General features: G+C 39.6%; 2 protein-coding genes across 2 annotated transcripts; both read right to left on the reverse strand.

Moving 5' to 3' along the window:
* Window positions 1-1710: 1710 nt before the first annotated feature.
* LOC119737021 (fibrinogen C domain-containing protein 1-like) lies at window positions 1711-8265 on the reverse strand. The gene is made up of 4 exons (XM_038211085.1): window positions 7975-8265; window positions 7360-7501; window positions 4522-4786; window positions 1711-3446 (listed from the first exon to the last, which is right to left on the reverse strand). The coding sequence occupies exons 1-4, from the start codon at window positions 8250-8252 to the stop codon at window positions 3184-3186; spliced, it is 948 nt and encodes a 315-aa protein (XP_038067013.1). The 5' UTR covers window positions 8253-8265; the 3' UTR covers window positions 1711-3183.
* Window positions 8266-9128: 863 nt separating this feature from the next.
* LOC119738106 (angiopoietin-2-like) lies at window positions 9129-10314 on the reverse strand. Its single transcript, XM_038212846.1, has 2 exons — window positions 10024-10314; window positions 9129-9401 (listed from the first exon to the last, which is right to left on the reverse strand). The coding sequence occupies exons 1-2, from the start codon at window positions 10312-10314 to the stop codon at window positions 9129-9131; spliced, it is 564 nt and encodes a 187-aa protein (XP_038068774.1).
* Window positions 10315-27067: the final 16753 nt, after the last annotated feature.

A 27067-nucleotide genomic window follows, 5' to 3' on the forward strand; every position in this document is an offset into this window, starting at 1 on the left:
CAGAGATCAAATTCGTCATACATGAATCAATGAGACGAATTTGATTTCTGACTAACAAGGTTTAGCGTAGACGAGACGCAATCGAAAACGAAAACGTGTGCTCCTTGTTTGAATTTGCTTGAACTGAATTGAAAAGTGTCTGACAAAAGACGAAATTAAACATTTGAAGTGCACTAAAATCGATGTTGATGGACGAATTTGAATATAAGTAACTTTGAATTTGAATGATAAACTTTTGAAAATAGCCAGGAAAACCTATAATGTATGCACTTCACACACGCAAAATGTACATGCTCTGATGTAATTCGTGAAACCTAGATGCAGTGACCCAAGGGTGGGACGACACACTTTTTTCTTCGAATAGTGCAGAGCAAAGCTCATGTAGGGGCCATTAAAGGTCAACTACAAATTCACCGGAAAAGTTCTTGAGTTTTCCTTTGGTTGGGGTTGGGAGAATCATGATGAGAACAAAATAAAAATCTGGAATCTTTCTAGAAATCGTTTGGAAAATCGGCCCAGAAATGTGTAAATTACCATGCATAAATAACCAAAATAAACTGGTTCTGACAGGGTTGATAACATGTAAATGCACACAATACAATCGACAACAATCACACTCGATTAAACTGAATTAATTATATATAAGTATGTACAATGAGCGATGCTTGAAAATCCCAGGGGCGGATCAAGGAATTTTCGCGGGGGGGGGGGTTCATCAGCAAAAACAATCTGAAAATGTACACAGCTTTTCTTTTCCGGGCACTTGGCCCCGTAAATTCAAAAACTGGGTGCGGGGGGGGGGGGGGCTGGTATCATATTTCAATAGGGGACGCTGTTCAAATTCGACGATTATTAACACTAGATTACATAATGGTGTACCGTATTTTGAACAGGCGGACATTAAATAATTTTTGGGGGTGTGGGGGGGGGGGGGGTTCGACTTATTTTTTAGGAATTTGTGTGATTTTTTTTTTGGACAGAGCTGAGGGATCCGCGCCTGAACAGTGGGGATTTTTTTTGCCCTGCAACCGTGTATTGTTCTTATCGCAAACAAACGTGTGGTGAAGCAGATATGAACATGTGGTGTACAATGGCATTGCCGAGGAAAAATGACCTAGGCCGGAGGCGAGGGCTATTATAGCGCCTAATTGGGTTTAAACATCATTACTTTTTAAACCTTTTCGGTCAAAATGTACCGAAGGTTAAAAAATTGATTACTTTTCTATGGCGTGCATTCTTGACTTTTAATCAAAATAGAGAGATATCTCTATTAGGAATAGATATATCTCTGTTCAGACGTGTACAAAGTTAACATTTAATCCCTGTAATGGAGATATTTCTAAAGAAAATATCTATATTTTTGGATTTAATGTCAAGAATGCCCGCCATTCTTTTTGAAACAGCATGAACTTTTTTAGCACGGGTATGACACCCTATCCGTGTAAGTCCCTCGTGACCTGTAAAGTCGTACGGTCTCTTCGGTCAAGTCAGCCAAGCTCTCCCCCCCCCCCCCCCCCCGATTGGACACAGACCACACTTCGGAATCCCGAGACTGGACGTGTGACAGGATGCCGTTCATGATAGTCACGCCACCCCCTTATCGGTTAACAGAGCAACCCGGCCTCTTACGTTTTCTTCATTTCACTGGGCATTCACTTATTCATTACTTACGTAAGAATCTGCCGATTCTTGACGATTGAATACAATTTATATTAAATTCGTTTACTTTAGTTTTTATTCTCCCTCTGATTTTGTTTGACTTTGAATCATAATAAAAAAGTCGTGCACTTTCGTTTTTATGAATTGAAATCATTGTTTCCCCGCCTCTTTAAATGCTGATTGTTGACTGTATCCCATCCTTTTTGGCTTGTCGTTTGTTCTTCCCATTTCATTTGTATTTGCTGCCGTTTGTGACGTACTGAGCTTTAAGTTTGGTGTATCCACAGGTAACAACAAGTGCTTAAAGTCATTATTGCTTGATAAAAACAAGAATATATGATTTCAGAAGATTATTGCTTGTTACAATCAAGGATACCATGATGAAATCAGAAACAAAAAAAATAACAGTGTAGGATTCCGCTAAGCTCTTTTTAGGGTTAATATTGATGTTATGATAGACATCAAATACACTGAATCAACATGCACTGAAAACACAATATTATTATTTACAAATCAAGTGGAGCTATTAAGAATCGCTACGAAGCTAAAAATCCTCATTTTTAAGTATATTTCCCGCAAAGCCGTTTCAAATAATATAGGCATATTCCCGTTCAGCCTATATTAATATGACTATCGGTCAGAAACTGCGCTTCATGATTTCTGTTTTTATGCAACACTTACAAAATTGCTGACTTCGAAACAAAGGTTGACTGATTAACCCGTGGTTAGTGGTTAACCACGGTGGTTAACGGACTCAATTTACGTTTACTTCTCTATCAGAGTTCAGCTAAACAGAAAAGTTAAGCTGGATGTAAGCCTGCACCTCAGGAAACCGTACCAGTGCAGTACCGGGTACCGATTGAAATGTTGGCTTCCCATTCAGGTTATATGTACTCTGCGTTCTCTCCAACAAATGTATTGCTTTCTGCTAACAAATGTTCACCTTTGTATGTAAATTCAGGGGAAACTTTTTTTGCAAGAAGACTGGTACCCGATCCCTACATTATTATCGTTTATATAAGCTGGCTGGAACCAGTATACCCTGTGAAAACTAAATAAGTGTCAGCCTGCAAAAATTTTGAACTTTGTGGAAAACTTATACTAGAACTAAAGTGGCTGATTTGTTTTTCGATCGATATTTTAACTCAAGTGGTTAATTTTATCTATTGTACTACCCCAAAAAATGTACTACTCCCCCAAAAAAGCGAGTTAAACACGCAACCATTATACAGCATTATAAAAAAAAATATCACTACAGTATCTGTGTTAATTAATGTGTTTTTGAAAAAGTGAGAAAAAAATGAGCTTTCCCTATGCTGATATACTAGTACTATTTCTTAATGTTGCACTACTGCATTTTTTTAAATACCAAATTTATCTTTCACGCTGTCTTTTTTTAGCCAAGAAAACTTTAAAGTTTGTTTTTTTTTCTATCGAAAAACTCTGAGGTGAAGCCCGGCGACCCCTCTATCCCCTTGGTTTTATTTTTGTCTTTCAATATGATTGATTTTTTTCGATCACCGGTTACAGTTTGCGTCGTGTCATCATTTCGCACCGTTTAAGAGAGACCTGTTTACCCTTCCAGGTGACCCACTGTATCCCCATGTAATCATCGACAGTTGCGTTGTTGTAGTACAAGCCGTTCAGGTTGCTCTTGAATTTGTTGCCATTGCACTCCCTGTACCACCAGCCTCCGTGGAATTTCTGAGCGCAGTTTTCCAGGGAGTCGTCGTTGTCAACATCTCGGGTTGAGAAGGGTTCGCCGTTGTGTTTTTTTAGTGAATCACCTGCACGCATGAGGAAGAACCATGAGAGATGAATGAATCACCTGTGTGCATAAGAATGCACAGCCCGTTCAATGTGGTCCATATGTGGTTTTTAAGGTTTGACTGTATTTGGAGAAACAATTTTATAATTTAATTTAGTGCCTTTTCATTCAATTGTTTAACACGTATACCACTGTATGTTTACATATTCAATTTTCTGTATCGTTGGTGTTTAATTTTGTATGTGTAAACCAAGAAGTAGAATTTCAGGCTGGCATAATGAATGAATAAATGGAGTTGAATTGAATTGAATTGAATTGAATGCTTCATGACGAATGCTGAATGGACCTTTTCACTAAGAGACTACTTATGACAACAGCATTTGAGCGGTTTCCTTTCTTTAATTTCCTTTTTTAGACTTGGGCTCCTCTCTTCATGTTTTAATTAGTTACACATGGTATCTGCATTGAATCATGACGAAATTACTGATGAGATGCTACAGGGACATCAAAAACACTATTCAACAGTTCAACGGTGCTTCCAATCCGCTTCATGAGCATCCATGGGCGGGAAATTGTAACGAGTTTCCCGTAAACCTCCCTGAATACATTTTTGTTTCAGTTTACGCTACTGATTTTGGTCATTGTATTAATTGAGTTAACGTACAATTGAATGAATGAATGGTTAAAGCCGGATGGGGGAGCCACAAACTATTATAAAACAATCAGTAATAAGGTATTAGTTGTGTGTGTGGGTTTTTTTTTTTTTGAGTAACTGGATGAAAGCAGCGCAATTAAATTAGAATCATATCGTAGGCAACAATACAAGACATGTTCTGTTAAAGGAGAGGTCTTTAATGAAACTGAACATGCAGCGTATATGTACCTGCATTTCCGCTCTCCTCACTGAAGTCATCGGCATGAAGCGTGTAATATTGATTACGGTGTATTTTGAATTGCCCATATCGAACTACTTTGAAGACCCCATAACGAATACGGGCTTACAATAGATGAGCAGCTTAGTTTAAACCATGCTGGGCGATAGGAGAGGTTCTACAGGAAAGGATACTAAAAACAAAAACCGAGGTATTATGTACCTGCATCTCCACGCTCATTAGTGAAGCCACTGACGCTAAGCCGGTAATTGTACCAACGTAAATCAAATTCCTCATAACGAACACGGGCCTCGTCCCCATCGAACGCCCTCAGAGTGATGACCAGCTCCCACCTCCCGTTATCAGTCAGACCATTCAGCTTCTGGTTGCCCAGCCAGAACTCTCCTGTCAGATTCCCGAATCCCTCGGCGTACTCCTGCCAGGTTCGGTCGAAGCTCACCGAGCCGTCCTGGCGTCTCTGAAACACCTGTCGGAAACGATTTATGAACAACGGTTATAATGAAACAAACCAAGCAATACGTTATAGATTCGTTGGGATTAAAGTTAATTAAACGTTTTGCAAAGCGCGGTTCAAAACATCTGTATACGATGAGAGACCTAATTTGTTCCAGAACAGTTTAAATATTATAGACATCCACTGAGGACATAATTTACAAGCTTTGAGAATACATCTTTAGCAAAATGTTTTAAGAATATTTGTAAATTCCGCTGGAGAGAATATGGAGTTTGAGAGCCCATATAACTCATTTCAATGGAAACGCAGTTTTGTACAACATATAGGACTTTGCAGATGCAACGGACAAGTATTCATGCAGTTTGTATGGTGCAAATTTCCAATCTCTGGGTGATTTTGTTACTCTTACAATTACTGGTTATTGTAACGGTACCCGTATGCACGGACTTACTACTACAAATGCTGAGTTGTAATGACTCAAGTCAATGACTCGACTCGAGTCCGACTTGAGTCACCATTTTTAGTGACTCGACTCGACTCGAGTCCCTAAGGGCAAATGACTCGACTCGACTCGAGTCACTGCGAGCAAATGACTCGACTCGACTCGAGTCCCTCATCAGAATGACTCGACTCGACTCGAGGAAGGCTAATGAGACTCGAGTCCGAGTCCCAAAAATAAAAGCAAAACTTTGCGAAAAATATTTGCGAACAATATTTTTTTTTGTTCACGTTACGTTAGAATTTTCGCGAATAATGTATACATTAAACATACGTGGTTTGATCAGTGGTTTGATCCCCATTAAGCCCGGTTCATACTTCATGCGAAAGCGAAGCGAATTTGAAGTCATAAAACATTCGCTGCGAAATTCGTCCTAGTTGAAATATGTTTAACTTTTACGAATTCGCAGCGCAAATACCTGCCACGACGTCACAAATTCGCGTTTGCTTTCGCTTTCGCACAGAGTATGAACCGGGCTTAAGTTGAATGACGATGAGCTGGCCCCCCTTTTTTATTTTCATTAAGAGGCAAATGTGGTGTCGCCACATGTAGTAGCCCGAATGTAAAATTTAAAAAGCCAAAAAATGACTTTCTCTCTTGTGTTTAATTATTGTATAGTGTTCAAATATTTGTGACTGGCATTGACTCGAGCTAAATACCTGACTTGACTCGACTCGACTACACATTGTGACTCGACTCGACTCCACTCGACCGTCTTGACCTAATGACTCGACTAGACTCGAGTCACTTCTTCAAAACGACTCGACTCGACTCGAGTCACAAAAATCAGTGACTCGTTACAACTCTGTACAAATGTAATTGTTTGCTAATTCCGAAACAACTGCTTGGTACTGAAAGTTTTGCCCCTAGAACTTATTTCTAAATTTTCAATTCTTCTGAGTACGAAATTAGAATCCATACAACCGCTATTGACTTATAAAATACAGCAAGATTTTAAAGTGAATAAATAATACCCTTTCCCCACTACAAAGTGCTTAACCCTGAGTTTTGCTGCCCCGGGTAAAGCTTTTCTTACCCCAGGGTTTGTTAACCCTGAGTTCTGTTCCCATTTGCTTAATTAACCCGGAATATCAGTAAACCCGGGGCTTGTGTGCCCCGAGTTAACCGCGGATGGTTTCCCACTACACGGACGCTCGCACCCGACTTGGTAAAACTACTAAGTAGGCCAAATGAGATTTCCGTTTTCCGCACGAAGAGCCACATATATTTGTAACATTTTCAGCTGCGCGCGCGTACTCACGAAAGGGCCAATATGAACAGAAAGGGTCAATATGTCGGAAACCTGAATTTGCGTTTTCACGAAGAGCTACATATCTTTACTAATTAATTTTAACCAATTAACTGCTGTATTAAGCCTTACAACCGTGTTCATGTAAAAATTCAGCAGTTCGTGTCACATCGCCCGCATTTTATCACAACTGCTGAACGACCTACTCGGCTCTCACCGCGTACACAGTGGTCCCGGATTGGTGCACAGGCAAGCCGTCCGTCATGAATTACGCATCACAGAACGACATTGCATTGTATGCCATGGATAATGTATGCCATGGATAATGTATGTATGTGTATGTATTTATGCACGAGTTTCTGTATGCCCCACGGCCTTACGGGCCAGGCTACCTCGTACGTGCGTACTGCGTGCGGTGACATCTCTAGATCGAAACTTCAAGTGAGTGTTGTGTGTGATCGTGGTGTTTTTGTGTTTTTTTTTTAAAGAAATCCGAAGAACACGGAATTTCCAATTTTAAGAAAACGGAATTTGATTTTAGAAAACGGCAAAATTTGGACTTTATTTAAACCCTGAGAATGCCCATGGATGTCTGCGTTTTTCCACTACAATGTGTACCCCGGGGTTCGGCCGTTAACTCCGAGATCGCACTTATAAACCCTGCTGGCAGGGTTTACGTACCCCGTGGTAACGACCGATTATTTTGTTTTAACCCGGACAGGAAAAGAGCAGTGGAAACGCTCGCGCCGCCCCGGGGGATCTCGGGGTTTAGGTTCGCCGTTACCCCCGAGATAACCCGGAGATTCGGTAGTGGGAAAAGGGTATAACTTTACTCACTATGTATCCTTTCCCCGACTCCATGCGGCAGTAGACCTGCATATTCTGGCGTGTGTGCTGGATGGTATACACACCGCTAGTGTTCTGACCAGCATCCAAGATCTCTTGACAATCTGCAGGCGGTTCAGTTATCGGATAATCGCTGGATATAACGAAAGAAAATAGTGTGGTGCTGTAATACACAAAAATCAAAAAGGGAACAGATTCCACCAAGTTATCTTGGGGTTAAAATTGACAGCTGATATCATGCTGCTGAGACATCAAATACACTGAATCTACTTGTCCTAAAAATTATCACAACAATCATAATTTTCGTTCACAAAATCAAGAAACATTTTTACGAATCGCTTTAGTGAAAAGAAGAGTCATGCCCTTTTAATATTTTTCACATAACCGTTTCAAGAAATATACTGCACGAAATAAAGTACCGCACATTGCTGATCAATTGCAGATCTACCCTCTCCACTTTTCAGACTTTTTTTCCACCAAAACGTTATACGAAGTAAACAGTCTCAATTTAAAGCACTCCAAGCTTAGTGCTAGGCCCCCGTTATGATACCCCCTTATTGCACTGCTGCCTCGTTAAGGATCCTCTCTGTCACCGGTTACGCTTACATTTTGGGTCGCGTCATCATTTCCGATCCTTTGAGAGAGACCTGTTTACCCTTCCATGTGACCCACTGTATGCCCATGTAATCATCGACCGTTGCGTTGTTGTAGTACAAGCCGTTCAGGTTGCTCTGGAACCAGTCACTGATGTCGCTACCGCAGCCGTCGTACCACCAGCCTCCGTGGAATTTCTCAGCGCAGTTTTCCCTGTCGTTGTCTTGGTCTTTATCTCGAGTTAAGAAGCGGCTAAATTTTTGACGCCCGAGTGAATCACCTGTGTGCATAATAAAGGAAGATCGTCAGACCTGTATAGCTTAGGTAATGGATGACTAATGTGCGCATGGATATGTTCATCCACGCTTACAAAGGCATAGAAGTCCTTTGTTCTCGTGTACAAAAATTGTGCAATGTCGCACACTAATTTCAAAATGCTCTTATTTTAACCAGAATTAATTTCCTGGGATGAAATTTGGACTTAATATCCCTTTTTTAAAACTCTTCCGTTTGCGACGGATCAACCCACCTTGAAAATTCCTAGTTTTTGCGTAAAACCCATATATCTATTTCGTGAAAAAACTTGTGTGGTACCAAAACGGTACCCCGCAAGTCGAAGGGCATTCCTTGTGGGATACCGCCCTTTGCTCCGGTACCATAAGGCAGTATTTACACGGTCACGTACACTGACACACTACGTTTCAACTGATTTCCAAATTTGTATTCACTTTTTTAGACATACATAATCTCCTTTTTCTTTTTTTTCAAACATGGTTAAATGAATTTGTTCAAACTTGAAATGATGCATGGTCATCAAACAAAATTAGTTACAACGGTACATGCAGCCCACTTAATAAGTTTCCAATGGCCGGACATTTTGATGATATTCTCGTGAATCTCCCCTACACTACTGATTTTAGACATATTTCATTGTACGCTATTTATTTGTGTTCGATTAATAGACAAGGGGCCGAATAGAGCATTAATTCGGGATGAAGGCAGAAATAGACTATCGCCTGCAGATTAACAAAAAATAAAGTAAATGGGGATTTTCCGCTCTTTTTTGGTTGTTGATGATTAGAATTAGATGAGCAGCTTAGTTTAAACCATGCTGGGTCATAGGAGAGGTTCTACAGGAAAGGACACTAAAAACAAAAACCGAGGTATTATGTACCTGCATCTCCAGCCTCATTAGTGAAGCCACTGACGATAAGCCAGTAAATGTACCAATGTAATCCGAATTTCTCATAACGAACACGGGCTTCCTCCCCATCGAACGCCCTCAGAGTGATGACCAGCTCCCACTCCCCGTTACCAGTCAGACTACGCAGCTTCTGGTTGCCCAGCCAAAACTCTCCGGTCAGATCCCCGAATCCCTCGGCGTACTCCTGCCAGGTTCGGTTGAAGCTCACCGAGCCGTCCAGGCGTCTCTGAAACACCTGTCAGAAACGATATGATTTACGGTAAAACTGGGATACGTTTACCACCTCACTTTAATATCCTTGTTCGGTTTTAACGTTTGTTTGGAATGCACTACCGAATCCAACACCTATTAAAAGTATTTTGGGAACAGTGTTGAAAAAAAATATCTGACGGTCAGACATCAACTTGCATAACAAACTAACCAGTGATTGTCTGTGGCAAGCTTTTATTGTATTTTGGGTGGAGCAAATCGAGCTGGAAAGCCCAAATGATTGTCTTCGCTAGAATTGCAGATATAAACTTGTCAAATTAATAGAAGAAATAAGGACAGATATAAACATTTACAGATGCATGGTGCAGCTTCTCATGCTCAAGTGCGTTTGTAAAATTGCTACCGGTTCAGTAAGTAACAGTTTACGCGTATGCACTGACGTTTCATTATTTTACAGTAGGCCTAGTCATATTGTTTTTCGTGTTGCACAGCATCACCGTGCTCGGTACTTGAAATTAACAGAAAGTTTGCCTCATGATTTTTTGTCACTTTATATACCTCTAGGAGACCGGAAACAAACTCTCAAATCATGTTGTACTCGTAAAAAAACAGCATTGTTTTGAGAAAATATGGAAATATATACTCACTATGTATCCTTTCCCTGACTCCATGCGGCAGTAGACCTGCATATCCTGCATATCCTGGTCTCCGTGAAGGATTGTATACACACCGCTAGTGCTCTGACCAGCATCCAAGATCTCTTGACAATCTGCAGGCGGTTCTGTCGGCTCAGGGATGGACGAGAACTGGTGCCTCGTTGGCAGGAGTTGATACGACGAATGGCGATCCCGAGGGAGTCGACTTTTTGGCATTTGTGGTGCCGCTGGTAGTTGGTTCTGGGGTATCCTTGGAGACTTCAGGAGTCGACCCGGTGACATCCGTGGTGTTTTTAGGGATCGACTTGGGAAAAACTGTGGTCACCTCTGGCGTCGACACTGTTCAGGAAAATCACACGAAGCAGCTGAATGTTGGTGACTCTTTCAGCAGAATGCACTTTAGCTACACTCTTCATGATTTAAACAAAAAGTTAAAGAAATGCTTTGGGGACCTGCAGGGGCCAATTTTACGGCGCTGCTAAGCAAAAAAAAAAGAGCTTAGCACAAACAAAGTCTGGTTTATAAAAGAAGGTTACCAGCCAAAAACTCCATGTGATGTATATCGCTCGTGATTGGTATTCAGATGTTGTTTGCTGAAGCATGAAAATCACCTTGAGTTTTGGCTGGTAAATTGCTTTTATAAGCTAAGGTTTTTTTTGTGTTAAGCAACGTCAGCGCCGTGAAATTGGGCCCCGCTCTTGTCATCTCCGTTAAAATTGTGATAGTAAAGCCAAACAAGTCGGTCTCTGGTCAGACCGAAGTTCCGGAATTGATGCGGCGACGCAATATTTTTTTGGCTTTTTTTAAGCTTGAATTGTGCAGACAAGGTGGGTACTATTTTGCTGTTTTGTGTCCTCATTATACATTGGTGTCCTCCATAATTTGCCTTATTGCCCTTTATCATTTGCCTTGGTGGAATTTCCTCATTCCTCCGTGCTCCTTGGTACAAAAAATGAGGAGATGCAGCAATAGAGGGCGCTGTTGTAGCTTCCGTGTAATTTGAAGAGAAAAAAAGACTGACGAGCATGATTAAAATCGACGCGCGCGCTTACCAGACAGAGACCGAGTATTTCTTTTGGCCTAAGTAAAACAGGCCTACTTCAGAAATCTTAATTCGTCGGGAAGATTTTGTTGCCCGCTCTCTAGGCCAATTAGATTCCCACTTCTCTCTAATGTTAAAACCTAACCAGCCCATATCCTCTAAATCCGAATGCCTCAACCTATTTTGGCAGAGTTTGAAGGATCAATGCCGTTAAGCCCAGACACATTTTTACCCTGTCCTATTTTTTTTAAAGTCTATCGGAAATTGCGTGGTGAAATTACTTTCTTCCATATTTGTCGGAAGAGCACGCGAAAAAAGATAGGTTATACCCAAGCCAGTGGTGCACCAAAGGGGAGGGGGGGGGGGCCTCTCCCCCAAGAGGTTTTTTTTTTTTTAATTTATTTTTAAATCCCACGAGTTGACCTTGGTGATATGTATGTGGCATATTTTTTTAGTAGTATAATGGGGGTGTAAGTGGCGCCACCACCGTCAAAATAGCCTCCCCCCCCCCCCGGAAAAAAAAACTCGGCCAAAATGTAAAGTAACTTTATTGAATTTTTTTAGCCCCCCACCCAATCCCAAATCCTGGGTACGCCACACTGAGTATTTGTGACTCGAATTGACTCGAGCTAAATACGTGACTCGACTCAACTCGACTCGACTACACTCTGTGACTCGACTCGACCTCTTTCACCTAATGACTCGACACGAATCGAGTCGCAGAAATCAGTGACTCGTTAAAACTCTGGACAATAGGATTAAATGATTGAGTGTAAATTACCTCTCGGATTATCAGTTGAGACTACGTCGCCCTTCGTTGCCACGCAATGATAGAATCCGGCAAGTCCATTTGGGATGATTTCCTTGAGGTGGCGAATGTCGATGAACCGTGCGCCGTCAGGCCTCTGCGGCGCATAGGCGTTGTGACCGCCCAGTCTGACTTCCGTGCACGTACAGGGATCTATAACCGGCAGGACGAGCTTGATCCTGCCGCCATCGGCTGGGTCTGGTTCCGTGCCGAGAACACAGACCCTGGCAGACACCGAGGTGAATACTGCAAGACATTAAATAAAAAATGTATATAGACCCATATATGGTGCGGCATATCCCCAACATTCCAAGGATTGTGCAAATTGTGATAAAAGCATGAAACTTCGCTTGTTAGTTCTTCATGCCATGCAGACAATTTTCAGATATAGAAGCATTTCATATTTACCCTCTGGCGACCTTTAGAGGTCAATGAACTTTTCATACCCTATTCATAACTCTTGTTATTCAAAACTTCACTTTCATATGACCCAAGTCTATGTGATAGGTCTTCATTACGATGAAAATAATGATCAGATGTGAGAACAAATCATATCCGACCTCTGGTGACCTTTAAGAGGTCAATGACCTTTGTAAACCTGTTTATAGCTATTTGTTAAATTTATTTTTTAAACTCCATCATTTTTCACGATTCATGTTTGAATGAAAGGAGTTCATGCTACAAAGAGAATTTGCATATATAGGCCATTTCATATCTAACCTCTGGTGACCTAATGAGAGGTCATGACCTTTGAAAACCATAGCCTTCCGATGAATATTAATAAGATTTACACAATTGTAAATGCCATTGTTTTTATTACCCAAGTCTTAAAATGTACTCTTTGTGCCATATTTTGTTCTCTGATGTTGGGACATCATATTCGACGAACTGATACCCTTGGATAGGTCAGTGAACTTTGTATATGTTAGTTGCCGTTATTTATCATATGTACTCATCAAAACGCCATTTTTTTGTGACCCAAGCCTCAATAGTGCCATAGAACGGTATTCCACCTTTAAGTGTACAGTCATGTTACTAATTCAGACCCCACAAACAATTTGAGGTGACCTCTGATCTCGTTTCTCCTTGTTTTATTGAGATAGGAATAGAAACGTGTTGGTCTGTTTTTTAATGGAAAATGTACAAATATCAAGCAATATTCACTCTTGTGTACTTATTACACCCTTCTGTATCCAGATGGACTTGGATAGCCACGTTTTAACCTTTTTACCGAGCCCAATGATCACTGTTAGATAGTGATGCTTGTCCGCTTATATTATTTAACTCTGCGTCTGCCCTTATCAAATTGAAAATTGAGATCAGACGTCATGCAAAAATATCTTGGGGTCTGACTTCATGATATGCTGTAGAATAATTATTAAAATACTTTCTTTTTGCTCTAATTCGACTTTGGGTATGAACAAAAATGGCAGTTGGAAGATTGAACATGATAAATAACGGCAATCAGAGTATACAACGTTCATTGACCTCGTAAAGGTTATAAGAGGTCAATTATGAACTGTCTACATATCTGAAAATGTATATCATGCCAAGAATACCCTAAATGTGGATATGGGTAATAAAAAAGTGGGGTTTTGAATAACTAATGTTCTTATTATCTATACATGAGATACGCTTAATAGACCTCTTGAATGCCATCAGAGGTCAGATATGAGATTCCCTACTTATGAAATTCTTTTTGTAGCATGATCCACTTAACATTAAGACTTGGGTCTGATGTAAATGGGGTTTAAAGGGTATAATCTTGTAAATAACTATAAATAGATTTAGTGCAGTTACTTTACAAAGGTCAATGACCTCTGGAAGGTCATTAGAGGTCAAGGGTGATTTTTTGTTCTTTATTTACATTGTATGAAGACTATATATAGACTAAATTCACATGAAATGCCTCCATATCTAAATTTTTATTTGTCATGGTATGAAGACCTCACAAGCCAAGTTTCATGCTTAAATTATCACAAAATGCACAATTCGGTCCCTATGCCGCACCACTAGAACTGAATTTCCTGCCAATTCATTATCAAAAGGTCCACTGGTTATCCTTCCGAAAAACAAGTTCATTGCCGTTAATTGCATTCAGATTCGTCAAAGTAAGGAAGAGAGTATGTTTAAGAATTGAATTTTCGTTAGTCTGTAGACATTTTGCACAAGTCATGTGCTCATTCTAATAAGTATTTTTTTCTGCAGTGGGATACGCTCAAGTCGTATTTGCCCATACGAAATTAAGACCAATTCATTCACGACATCAATAACAGATTATGTTTCATGTTCACCGTTACTCTAACTGATTCGCTTCGCATTAAAATTCGCGTACAGTTTGAGCCGGCCTTTAGATGTCTATTGTGAATTCATTTTATACATCATAATTCTTGACATAAACAGACCGCCAACAAAGCTGTCCAGGAAGGGTGACAATGTACGTAAAGCCTGGTTTTCATATCGATGTAAAACTCCTTCACGGAACAGTGTGAACACTGGACCGCACCCATCCGACAGAAAAGCCCGCGATTCTCGTCACACTTAAGGGTGCACACCGATAAATAGGTCTAAATCCTTCCGCCGAGCTAATGAATACAAGTTATACCCTCAAAATATTCTATTTTAGAGAGTTCTGAGAGCCATAAAATTGGGAAATTCAAAAGATATGGCAATAAACCTCTGGTCCGGACTTTGGACTTTCAATTCTGAGCATTTTGGATACACTTGAGCTGGAAAGTGCGCTACTTTGCCATGTTGTATAGGGATCGTTTTTCAAGATGGCTACTTTTCCGCTTTTTGGAAAAAAAGGGCCGTCAATTTACCCACCACGAAAAAAAGAAAAGAAAATGAAAGATGACATCAAATTAGGTTTTGACCTTCACCGACGTATAAACACTACATACTCAGTGTGTTACCTCCCGAGTGAAAGTTGGCAAAAAGCACTCGGGTGGGACTCGAACCCACGACCGCCTGCTTTTTAGTGCAGACGTCTTACCACTTGACCACCGAGCTAGCTGGATCGGTTGGCTGGTTGGAATCGATGTACATAGCAGCGGGTACCGCATAAACTATTTCAGCATTCACTCGGGAGGTAACACAATGAGTATAAGGTGTGTATACGTCGGTGAAGGGCAAAACCTAATTTGATATCTTCACCTTGACGCAAAATTCCATCTTATGAAAGATGACAAGTTGATCATCACTTTTCTGTGCAGCTTAAATACATGTGAGAGTGCTGAGTATTTGTAAAAAAAAAAAAAAAATGAAGTATATGCATTTACCACTAGTGTCTATGGGAATTTTAATACAAGGTTGCACACTGAAACCCCGAAGAGACACTGTGGTCCGTCCATTCACGAGATGTACAAGTATGATATAGTCTCATAAATCCGGTTGTAAAGGGTGCTAATTCGGGGACAAACGAACCCCATCTTCAAATTCAAATCAGTTTAAATTTTTGCAAAATTCCAACTGCTATTACATGTACATTTGTAATTTCATTCAGTTTTGTCAGAGAGAGAAGCATGTGTTTGATCAATAAAACATTTCGTTGGTTAAGAAACATCATCATATTTCTGTATTCAAAGTCATGGTTCAAGCTTGGCGTATAGACATAGATCCCAGCAAAGCGGCTCAAGATGGGTCACGATGCACATCTAACAATTACAAAATGTGCCTACATACCCACAATGATGACAGCTAACGCTAGGGTTGATGGACTCCACCCAGGCGGCATAATGATCGCGCCCACTTCAACTCTGAAAAGGAAAAAAAAATAACAAGTCTGTCTACTGATAGAAAAGTGAACTCGAAGACAATCGTCATCCCAAGGCTGAATTTGACCCAGCCTAGCAAAGCTTGTAGTCTATGTAATAGACCACGGCGAATGTCTTGGCCTATTTCGGGTGAGCAGATTCGCTGATTAATTGGGCAAGACCCACCTCTTGACCTCCTAGATTTTGACCAATCAGCGGGCGCTTTCTAAAGCCCTAACAGTCCTGAATCCTCCAATCTTAATACGATTTTGCACACACCCTAGGGAGTTAGGGATATCGAGTCTTCGGTCATTCACCCGTTACGCGTCACATAGGCAATGGTTTAAAAATAAACGTGTATCATGTTACGTGAGATGCTGCCGGTTGTTTTATACAAAGCACTGCATTTGATTTGACCAATCAAACCATTTAGTCCTGATTTGGGAATGAAATGACATCACGATTTAGTAAAATCGACCCCGATTGGGCGGCGCGCGGCTTGCATAAATTCGCATGTACACATGTACATGTACCCAACACATGTACCCTGGACGAATTTTGGGTTCTTCGTTCGACAACCATCCCCTATATTGCTATGGGCTTGTTAATTAGCTGTTTCGGTGACTCACCGAAACAGCTATTGTTTTCGTTAAGATTTTTTTTTTTTTTTTTTTTTCCCCTCCTTTTTCAGACTTTTTCTCCATAGGTTTAACACACGTTTCTTCCACCAGTCCACTTTGCCACTTTTTCAAATCCGATCGATTTCAGACTTGATACATACTCAGACCACCACCCACAGATGGTCCTAGAAGAAATTCGTGACCGTGACGACATCAGGTGTCGGGTTACGTCACATTAAAGATGCATTTTCCCCATATGTTTTGTACACGTTTTAAAACACTCCACTTTGGCTTCTTCGTAAATCCGATCGACCTCAGACTTGATACATACTTAGACCACCACCCACAGATGGTCCTAGATGAAATTTGTGATCGTGACGTCATCAGGTGTTGGATTACGTCACATTAAAGATGCATTTTTCCCCATAGGGTTTGTACACGTTTTAAAACATACTACTTTGGCACTTTCGTAAATCTGATCGACGTTAGACTTGGTACACACTTAGACTACCACCTACAGATGGTCCTAGAAGAAATTCGTGATCGTGACATCATCAGGTGTAAGGTTACTTCACATTAAAGATGCATTTGTCCCCATAGGGTTTGTACACGTTTTTCTTCAAATCATACTTTGGCACTATATGTCTGATTGACTTTTCACTTGGCAGATGACATTCGAAGTGACTTCGTCAAGTGTTCATCACGTGCATAGAGTATTTCAAATATCCATTTCTAGTTCACTTTGAAATCGTGCAATTGTCTTTTTTGTACCCAGGAAATCTACGCACGTGTATGTTCGCCCTGTTGTAAGTGGTGTTGCTGAAAGTAATTATGCGATAAATAAACCCAGGTCGGATTTATGGTGGATGCTCCATTCAAAAGTTCATAACTTTATTATTGCCAGAAAAAAAAAATACAAAAAAGTAATCCATTTTCGGGAAGAAGGCCCAAAATAGCACCGGAAATGCATTTGTAACATTTCTGATTCTTTTCGGAACCGTCTCTCTTAAAGGGAAAATACAACATTTGCAAACATCAAAAAATAAAACTACCAAATCATTTTGAAATACCTTGCTGGACTGTTAGTGAATGACAGTGTAAAGCATCCTGTAAAATCATGGCACCTGGTATACTGTCATTTTCAAGAAAAGTGTTATTTTTGTATCAATTTCCAACGCTGATCGCTGATCAGCGTTGGAAACAACTGGCTTTTTTTTTTCAAGTACTGGCCCCAATTGACCATCGCACTTGTTTGCAATCGATTACAAACCTATGAACGGGTACGAGCCAGTACTTGAAAGGTTTCCTGACCTTACAATTCCCCAATGTATGTAAACTGCTATGTTTCTTCTTATATGGAGTCAGGGAACCAGACTACAGGAAAATGATCAAATTTTCTTGGTTTTTATAGTATTTTCGAACCCAAAACCTCACAAAAGTCAGTGTAACTATATTTGTTATATATTTCCAGCCCCCCAATTCCATCCATTTCTGAAAATTACAGCAAAGACAAATGAAGTATATTCCCTTTAAAAACAAAGTTTCTCAAGTTGACAATTGGGAACACAGAACCAATAATGTCAATCATTCATCACATTTCTTTTTCTGATATTCAATGGTTAAGAAATAACAACATTACACTCTGAAACACAGCTACAGTCGTGCCATCAGGCCTTGAATTCAGTATGAATTTGAACTTGAATTTGAACCACATTGCTTGTTTTTCTTCATTTTGTCTTTATTAAATAACATATGAAAGTAATCATTTTAAACAAATTGACCTATACAAGATATAACTTTTATAAAGCACGATTTTGGAATTGACAAGCAACTCAGCAATTCAGACCCGAAAAAAAAGACCATCAACGTTATCATTGTTTGGCCATTAACGTGTTGAATACTGAGAGACAACAGTATAATTGAACGAATTGTCAGCAACTGCATCATGAAACATAAATCAATTTCTCGTAATTAGCCAGTTCAGCTTCAACTATGAAAGGTATGATGCCACGTAGCCATGACAACCAAACAAAACATAATAAATGCATCGTTTATCCATCTGCCCGGCTGCTTTCGATCATCATTCATTATTTATATTGATTATAATAACGGTTTTTCCCTCCAATTTCAACAAGTTTGCATTCAATATTACGCCCGGCTCACACGATTTAGATTGAAATTGAAAGATCACACGGATCGTTTTTCAACAATCAAAAAGAATCGTTAAATTTCACTATCCGAGCAATCTATCGTCTCTTAGCTTCAATCATCCCAGGAAAAGATGCATTCAAGTTAAGAGTTCGCGTTGATCATTCAATTTCGTCTGAACCAGCAATACAGGATTGATCGGGCGCTCATTTGGATTAATGGGCAAACATAATTTAGATTTTGTCAAGTATATATATTGAGATTTCCTGCATGTACAGTGTGTATAAGAAATACAAACAAAATATAACGGAATGCCAGACGTAGAATGTGTAACCAACATAAATAATACACTGTAAACACGTTGGGAAAAATGGATTGATATGTAGACCAGCGTTGGTCAACATATCAACAGGTTAAACTCTTGGGCAAATTCTTCCGAATTGTTGGCAAAATTTTACCCAAATTGGGTAAATTCAAACCAATGTTGGGTAGAATTATGTGTTTTACCCATTATTTTTACAGGGTATAGTAAGGTTTGAAAGATATGCCTTTCCACTTTAAAATGAGACATCAAAGGTCCAAATCTGAGTTATGAGTGATTTTCCAAGAGAGTTCAAATTGACCATGGCACCAAGTTTTCGATTGTAGGCATAGGGACAAAGGTAGCCTACTTGCCTTGTATTTGCCTGGTCTGTATGCTAAATTTAGCATGAGGTGATAGCAAGAAAATGTTTAGAATTGTGTTTACTCGCTGAGGACATTTTTTTCAACAGGTTATGTTCTAAACGTTTTTTTTTGGGGGGGGGGGATTTTGTCTGGTGTTCCATTTTTGCTAAACATATGAATCTAATAGGAGCCATAATCTGGTGATGGAATTTTAGTGAAGTACAGCACAATTTTAAAATTATAGAGTAGACCGTGGTCTATTAAGCACAATCGTTGTTTTTATTAGTACTTGAAAATATCTGTTTGAAAAGGGTGTTAGTTCCTTTATTAAATGTTATTTCCAACTGACTATGCAAACAGTCCAGAATAATTGTGGAATTCATCTGCAGCCTTTACGAAAAGTGACAGCCAAAATGTAAGGTTTTTTTTTACTCACCGATTTGGGTCACCGCGAATCCAGCGAATTATCCCCGGGTTGAATCCGCGTTCGCCGGCAGAGATTCGCTGGCACTAAGCAACGCTCAGGAGATACAAGATCGGCCCTTGAATTCGCAACGGAGATACGTACAGCCCAGCACCTTTTGTCTGAATTCCCCGGATAAACACTGAAGAAGAAGGTTGGGCCTTAATTACGGCGACTCGCTTCATATGATTCTCGTTGTTACCGCTCTGTTTATTTACAGGAATATAAAAACAAAATTGTTTTGGATCGTTTCCATGGTTTCGAAGCTATAGTTCTAACCGAAAAATAGTAATAATAATGGTAAATGAATCGTAGGGTTGGTCTATTGTGATTGGTTTCCTGTTGCAATGCAGCTCTTTTGTGCTAAATGAATCGTCAAGCTCGCATAGACTTGGTCCGAGGTCGATAAACGCCTGCGATTTGTCAGTGCATCGACGAATGCACAACATTAAACCAAGTACCGACTTGAAACCGCTCTAACTCCTCTCTGTCTCCAGCTTACCGGAAATTGCAGAAGTCGACGCTGACAAAAAGTCAACGTCAGGATTTTTTTCTCTGTAAATTTCTTATTTAAAATTTTAAAAAAATATAACGAAAAATACAAAGACGGTGGAAACGGAGGGATGGGTATCGAGGGAGTCCGGTCGTCCTTTGTTACAATCCATGAGAATTCTGATACAACTTTTGCTCCAAAAATAATTTAATAGTCCAGAGGGCTTATCTATAAGGCACCACGACACAATTGATCAGGATAAAATTCACAAATAAAGTGTAAATCATTGAATATTTTTTCATAGTATTCTTTTTGCTAGTGTTGTTTCATTACTATGCGTTGTTGACATGGATCGCTTCAATAGCATGACGAGTCTGCTTGACCTGTTGTCTGCTCATTTTTCCCCTTCTTTATTACTGAGTTTTAATACTGCACTGCTGCAGATTGCCTGCATTTCATTTATGTTACAGTTCACTTCCATGCAGTACTGTAACACGTACAGGCATGTACATTGTACATTACTTGTATGAACGATCCATGATTGATGCCAGTGATTGGAAAAACACTGCTGGAAACGAGGCTCCTGATAATAGTGAGAATATGTATTGAGTTTGGATAACCTCCAATGTGGCGAGCTATAACAATATTGCACGAGTTGTAGACGGGTGCAATTTGTTGATAGCGAGAGCAATATATTCTTGTATCCCCGAAAACAAGCCATTCAATATTACTATTACAGTCAGAGAGCCCAGAGAGCTTCAACTAGAGCATAATGTCATCATTGGGGAGCGGGAGCCGGGAATGAGACGGGGCATAACAGCTTGGACAATTGGAAAAGCAGAATGGGGGAGGGGGAGGGGGGCTGGAGGGGGGGGGGGTGTTGGACACCATACGACTCCAGGAGCGCTGTTCATACATCCTGCAAGTAGTGAGGGGGAAGGGGAGAGGGAAGGGGGACGGGGGTTGTCCCCACGCACCCCCTCCCCCGGATTAACGCCGCCTGCGGTACATAGGCATTGTTGCATAATATCAGCAACATTGAATCGATAACTTCTTCATCTGACATTAACAGACATCTGGGGAAAAGATTTCAAGATTTCGTAACATTTATTGAATTGAATGAATACAATTTAATAAAACCGAACCGATTAAATTGAATGATTAAAATGATTGAATGAACAAGCACATACACATTTTATTATCACACACAATTTTTGTTAAAGCTATAGTCCATCATTTGCAGCCATCCGAAAAAGTAACTGGCGTATTATTGTTGAAAAACATACTTGTTTGAAAGATAGTAAGTGGACTAAACTCCCTTTGAAATTAATCTTTCAGGCAAGCTTTCGTTTTGAAGTAATCAACGAAAGAAGGCCTTTACCAGTGGTGTGTCTTAAGACGCACCGTAGGAAAATTTAAATTAGTAGTTCGTTTTGTTATTCGGCGCAGCGCGCACAAGCATTGGCACGACGCACAGGCGCGCGCAGTTGCTATAATTCGTCGGATCAGTGCGCGACATAACGTATAGCTGCAATTCAAAACAATTCAAAACATGATTCCGCAGCTTTTGATTTGAAAGTGAGATCCTAGAATGCTGTTTTTCTCGAAATATACAGCTGAAGCTGAGCTGAAACTTCATCAGGTTAGTTGTTCAGTATCCTTCATTAGATTTTGATCACTTTTGTTGCTTCAAACGAACAAAATGCACAAATGATGGACTTTATCTTTAAACATTCAAGAAATATATATATAATCTGAAAGATAATACCAATGCCGCATAGGCTTCTGTTCCATCGTGCTTTTCAAAGGGTTCATGAAATGATTTTTCCAAGAAACACATTTTTGGCTACTTCTTACTCTTCTTAAATGTATGAAACTATTTGACATCCCTTTTTGGTTTATTGTATTCAAAAGTGCATTTCTTCAAACATCTAAAGTTTTCTAAGCTTTTGGAACAACTGAGGGCGCTGTTGCCGTAAAGTCATTTCATGGAGACACCGTTCAGTCTAAGGGTGTTGTTTACAAATGTGAACCCCAACATCTGCTCATTGATGACATTTATGAGAAAGGTTTGCTCATTGGCTTACTGCCATGTACTAACACAACAACGAATTACCGAAGAAAAGAACATTTTCAACAGCGAAATATCCAAAATTCTGGCAACTTTGTGTGCACAAACCAATTGCAACATTAAGGGTTCTGACTGATATGACATCACGCATTTGCTCATTAAAATTTGCACTAGCATAAAAAAACAATAAGGCACCAAAATACCCTTGAAAAATGGCAAAATGAAAATTGAAAATAAGGTATAATGGGACACAAAGGTGCATTTTTAAGAGTTACATTAAACAAAAACATACATTTCATGGGCCCTTTAAAAGAGAAACAAATATTTAATTTTCGATCTTGCTTTTCACTGTATCGTAGTTAAGGGGATTTTCAAGTAAATCCAACGTGTAAATTTGATCAAAGTAACTTTGTGAAACGGAGTTTGAGCCTGCGGCCCCCAGATTACCGTTCCAGTGCTCTACCAACTGAGCTATCCAGCTTTATGTTGGCGGCTCCCAATTGTGTCACTGTCCGTGTGCAATACCCCATTTTACAAAGCCAGCAACATTAGCAATACTGCAAACCCAGAAAATAGAAAATTGGGATGACTCAGAGATGATACGGCTTTGAATTACAAAATTGATGTTCAAATAATCAACATAGCGAAACTGACTGGGTGCATTTTAATTACTTTACATTTGAACAAGAAATTAACCGAAGAGGGCTTTCAAGCTTCGACCAGTGGATTGCCATTAAGCGGATTTCGTTTTACTCCCAAAGTATGTTTTTCAACACTGACAACGCATTACAACAAGTTCCGTATAAAGTGCGGTACAACTTCAAAACGGTATTTACATATTGATCGAATTCAGTCACTTATGAAAAACCCATCATCCATAAGCCAATGACAAATATAAATCCTTTCTAAATTAAACATGTAACTTAAAGGCCAACAGTGAATACTTTCTGAATAATATTGCGCTCTGAATGATTATTATTGTTAACATGATTAATACAACACTTAAAAGCAGATTAAAATCTCTTGTTCTACTCGACAATAGTCACATTTTTACGACGTCACACTTATTATGAATAAGGCTTTACTTTTTTTGCAAGACTTTGCTAACTATTTTTTTAACATTTAATATGAAATGGTAAATGTGAAAGGTAATGTACAACTTTGAATTTGGCTGTAATTTTGGGGTAAGTATTTTATAGCAAGTATCGTTCCACTGACCTGTTTAAAGATTTGTGTTTATAGATACCGGAGAAAACAAAAACAAATAAACAAAATGCTGTTCTTTCAGTCGGATTCCCTAACCCTACGCTTCAACTGAATCGGGACATATTATAGACGTCAGGGAATTATCAGGTCAAAGAACTACACTAGCTGGCATATGTCTATGAAAAGGTATCTTACTTGTGTCCGTTGCAATTGGGGTGGTGTTTAAAGAAAGTGTTTTTTTTCAACGATGGTTGGCCTAACCATTGTTGGAAAGTAATGAACAATTCCACTTTTCTTAAAAATGACAGCGTACCAGGTGCAATGATTTATTATTTACTTACAGCCTACTACGGTGATTCATAATAAATTGGTAGTTTCACTCTTTCGATGCTTGCAAATGTTGTACATTACCTTAGAATGCACGTCAACAGAAACAGCTTTACATCTCAACTAGTCGTATTTAAAGAGCTACGTGACACGATATTTAATTAATTTCATATCTATCATGAATTCAACCCTATCAGAAGCCGGGCCACATCGGCCTGTTTTCGGTCACTTGATCAACTGCGGCGCATTTGGGAATTCAAATTTATGTCCCCTATCGTTGCAAAAGCATTGTTTCATTTTCATTTTTTTTTCGCATGATTATCTTACTTTTGGGAGCTCGTTTGTTAAAGTCGTGTATTAGGAAAGCTAAATAAGTATAAATCCTCGCATCAATTTGCAATTGGAGCCCCACAAATTCAGGGTCGGTTACTGACTGAGCAGATGGCGCAAGTACACAAAATGTTACTTTTTCAAAATATGTTTGACAACAAATGAGACTACCACCTTTAGTGGTAGCCACAGTTTAGCCAAATGATGCCATTCATGAGTCGCCTTAACTATTTTTTGGGGGACACTTGGGCCTACCAGCCCCAAATGTTGTCTGATGTTGTACACCCGTGTGTTTAAAGTTTGGTTATTATAGGCTTCCCGGCTATTTTAACAAATATTTTCCATTCAAATTCAACATCCCTGTCATTCAATTTCGTCCACGAAAATTTCACACGCTTTCAAAAAATCAATTTAGTCATTTTCTGTTCAATTTTAGAGTTTGGTCACCCTCTTTAGTCAACGGCTCGACAATATTCGTCATTAGATATCAAATTCGTCTAAGCTGTTACCGAATGGCAGCATGCAGAGATCAAAGTCGTCATACATAAATCAATAAGACGAATTTGATTTGTGACTAACAAGGTTTAGCGTAGACGAGACGCAATCGAAAACAAAAACTCGAGCACCTTGTTTGAATTTGCTTGAACTGAATTCAAAAGTGTCTGAAAAAAGACGAAATTAAACATCTGAAGTGCACTAAAATCGATGTTGATGGACGAATTTGAATATAAGTAACGTTGAATTTGAATGATAACGTTTTAAATAGCCAGGAAAATCTATGTATGTACTTTACACGCGCAAAATATACATGCTCTGATGGATTTCGTGAAACCTAGATGCATTGACCCAAAGGTGGGACGACACACTTTTTTCTTCAAATAGTGGAGAGCAAAGCTCATGTGGGGGCCATCAAAGGTCAACTACAAATTCACCGGAAAAGTTCTTGAGTTATCCTTTGGTTGGGGTTGGGAGAATCATGATGAGAACAAAATAAAAATCCAGAATCTCTAGAAATCGTTTGGAAAATCGGCCCAGGAATGTGTTAATTACCATTCATAAATAACCAAAATAAACTGGTTCTGACAGGGCTGATAACATGTAAATGCACACAATACAATCTACAACAATTACACTCGATTAAACTAAATTAATTATATATAAGTATGTACAATGAGCGATGCTTCAAAACCCCAGGGGCGGATCCAGGAATTTTCGCGGGGGGAGGGTTCATCAGCAACAAAATCTGAAAATGTACACAGTTTTTTTTTTTCCGGGCACTTGGCCTCCGTAAATTCAACAACTGGGGGGGGGGGGGGGGGGGGGGGGTATCATATTTCAATAGCGGACACTGTTCAAATTCGACGATTATTAACACTAGATTACATAATGGTGTACCGTATTTTGAACAGACAGACATTATATAACTGTTGGGGAGTGTCGGGGGGGGGGGGGTTCGACTTATATTTTAGGAATTTGTATTTTATATTTTTTTTCTTTTGGACAGAGCTGGGGGATCCGCGCCTGAACCCTGGGTTTTTTTGTTCTGCAACCGTGTATTGTTCTTATCGCAAACAAACGTGTGATGAAGCAGATATAAACATGTGGTGTAAGGCCCCCCAAAAAATACTCGGTCTCTGGTCAGACCAAAGTTCCGGAATTGATGCGGCGACGCGGCTTCTTTTTTTTTTTCAAGCTTCGATTGTGCAGACAAGGTGGGGTACTATTTTTGCTTTTTTTGGTGTACTCATGTACATTGGTGTCCTCCATAATTTGCCTTGGTGCAATTTCCCATTCCTTGTTGCTCTTTGGTAAAAACATTTGAGGAGGTGCGGCAGTAGAGGGCGCTGTAGTGCGGCAGTAGAGGGCGCGAAGGTTGTCGCGCATGATTAAAATCGACGTGTGCGCTGACCAGAGACCGACTATTTTTTTTTTTGGCCTGAAAGGCATTGCTGAGGAAACATGACCTAAACCGAAGGCGAGGGCTATTATAGCCGCCTAATCGGGTTTAAACATCATTACTTTTTAAACCTTTTCGGTCAAAATGTACCAAAGGTTAACAAAATTGATAACTTTTCTATGGCGTGCATTCTTGACATTTAATCAAAATAGAGAGATATCTCTATTAGGAATAGAGATATCTCTGTTTCGGACGTATACAAAGTTAACATTTAATCTCTCTAATGGAGATATTTCTAAAGAGATATCTATATTTTTGGATTAAATGTCAAGAATGCTCGCCATACTCTTGAAAACAGCACGGGTATGACAGGATGCCGTTTGACAGGATGGACGTGTGACAGGATGCCGTTCGTGATCGTCACGCCTCCCCCTTATCGGTTAACAGTGCAACCCGGCCTCTTACGTTTTCTTCATTTCACTGGGCATTCACTTATGCACTACTTACGTAAGAATCTGCCGATTCTTGACGATTGAATACAATTTATATTATATTCGTTTACTTTATTTTTATTCTCACTCTGATTTTGATTGACTTTGAATCATAATAAAAGGTCGTGCACTTTCGTTTTTATGAATTGAAATCATTGTTTCCCCGCCTCTTTAAATGCTGATTGTTAACCTCCTTTTTGGCCTATCGTTTGTTCTTCCCATTTCATTCGTATTTGCTGCCGTTTGTGACGTACTGACTTTAAGTTTGGAGTGTCCACAGGTAACAACAAGTGCTTAAAGTTATTATTGCTTGATAAAAACAAGAATATATGATTTCAGAAGATTATTGCTCGCTACAATCAAGGATACCATGATGAAATCAGAAACAAAAAAATAACAGTGTAGGATTCCGCTAAGCTCTTTTTAGGGTTAATATTGATGTTATGATAGACATCAAATACATTATATATAGCCCATGCCATTAGGTACTTGTCGGTTTTTGTTTGTTCACATCTGTAAGTTAAACTTAGCTTTTGTAAGCAACATGTGCACTGAGCCCTGTTGGTATTTTTGTCTCCCAATCTCATGCCCTCTCTTTTATCTTCTTTCTGTAGGCTCAATGCACGTGTTTGCTTAATAGGGACCATTGCATACAAGCTTTGCTTCTTAATGGATCCCACTGCAGTATCACTTGTTCGTTAATTGCATCTTTATATAT

This window comes from Patiria miniata, unplaced genomic scaffold (assembly GCF_015706575.1).
Source record: "Patiria miniata isolate m_02_andy unplaced genomic scaffold, ASM1570657v1 HiC_scaffold_3, whole genome shotgun sequence".
NCBI lineage: Eukaryota > Metazoa > Echinodermata > Asteroidea > Valvatida > Asterinidae > Patiria > Patiria miniata.

Bases quoted from the DNA above. Each gene is read 5' to 3' on its own strand.
- LOC119738106 (XM_038212846.1), bottom strand. From the start codon at position 10,314: ATGTCACCGGGTCGACTCCTGAAGTCTCCAAGGATACCCCAGAACCAA. The intron at 9,402-10,023 runs GTGAGTATATAT...CGTTTCTGACAG, and splicing joins AGTCAGGGAAAGGATACATA to GTGTTTCAGAGACGCCTGGA.
- LOC119737021 (XM_038211085.1), bottom strand. From the start codon at position 8,252: ATGCACACAGGTGATTCACTCGGGCGTCAAAAATTTAGCCGCTTCTTA. The intron at 7,502-7,974 runs GTAAGCGTAACC...CGTTATATCCAG, and splicing joins ATGATGACGCGACCCAAAAT to CGATTATCCGATAACTGAAC. The intron at 4,787-7,359 runs GTGAGTAAAGTT...CGTTTCCGACAG, and splicing joins AGTCGGGGAAAGGATACATA to GTGTTTCAGAGACGCCAGGA.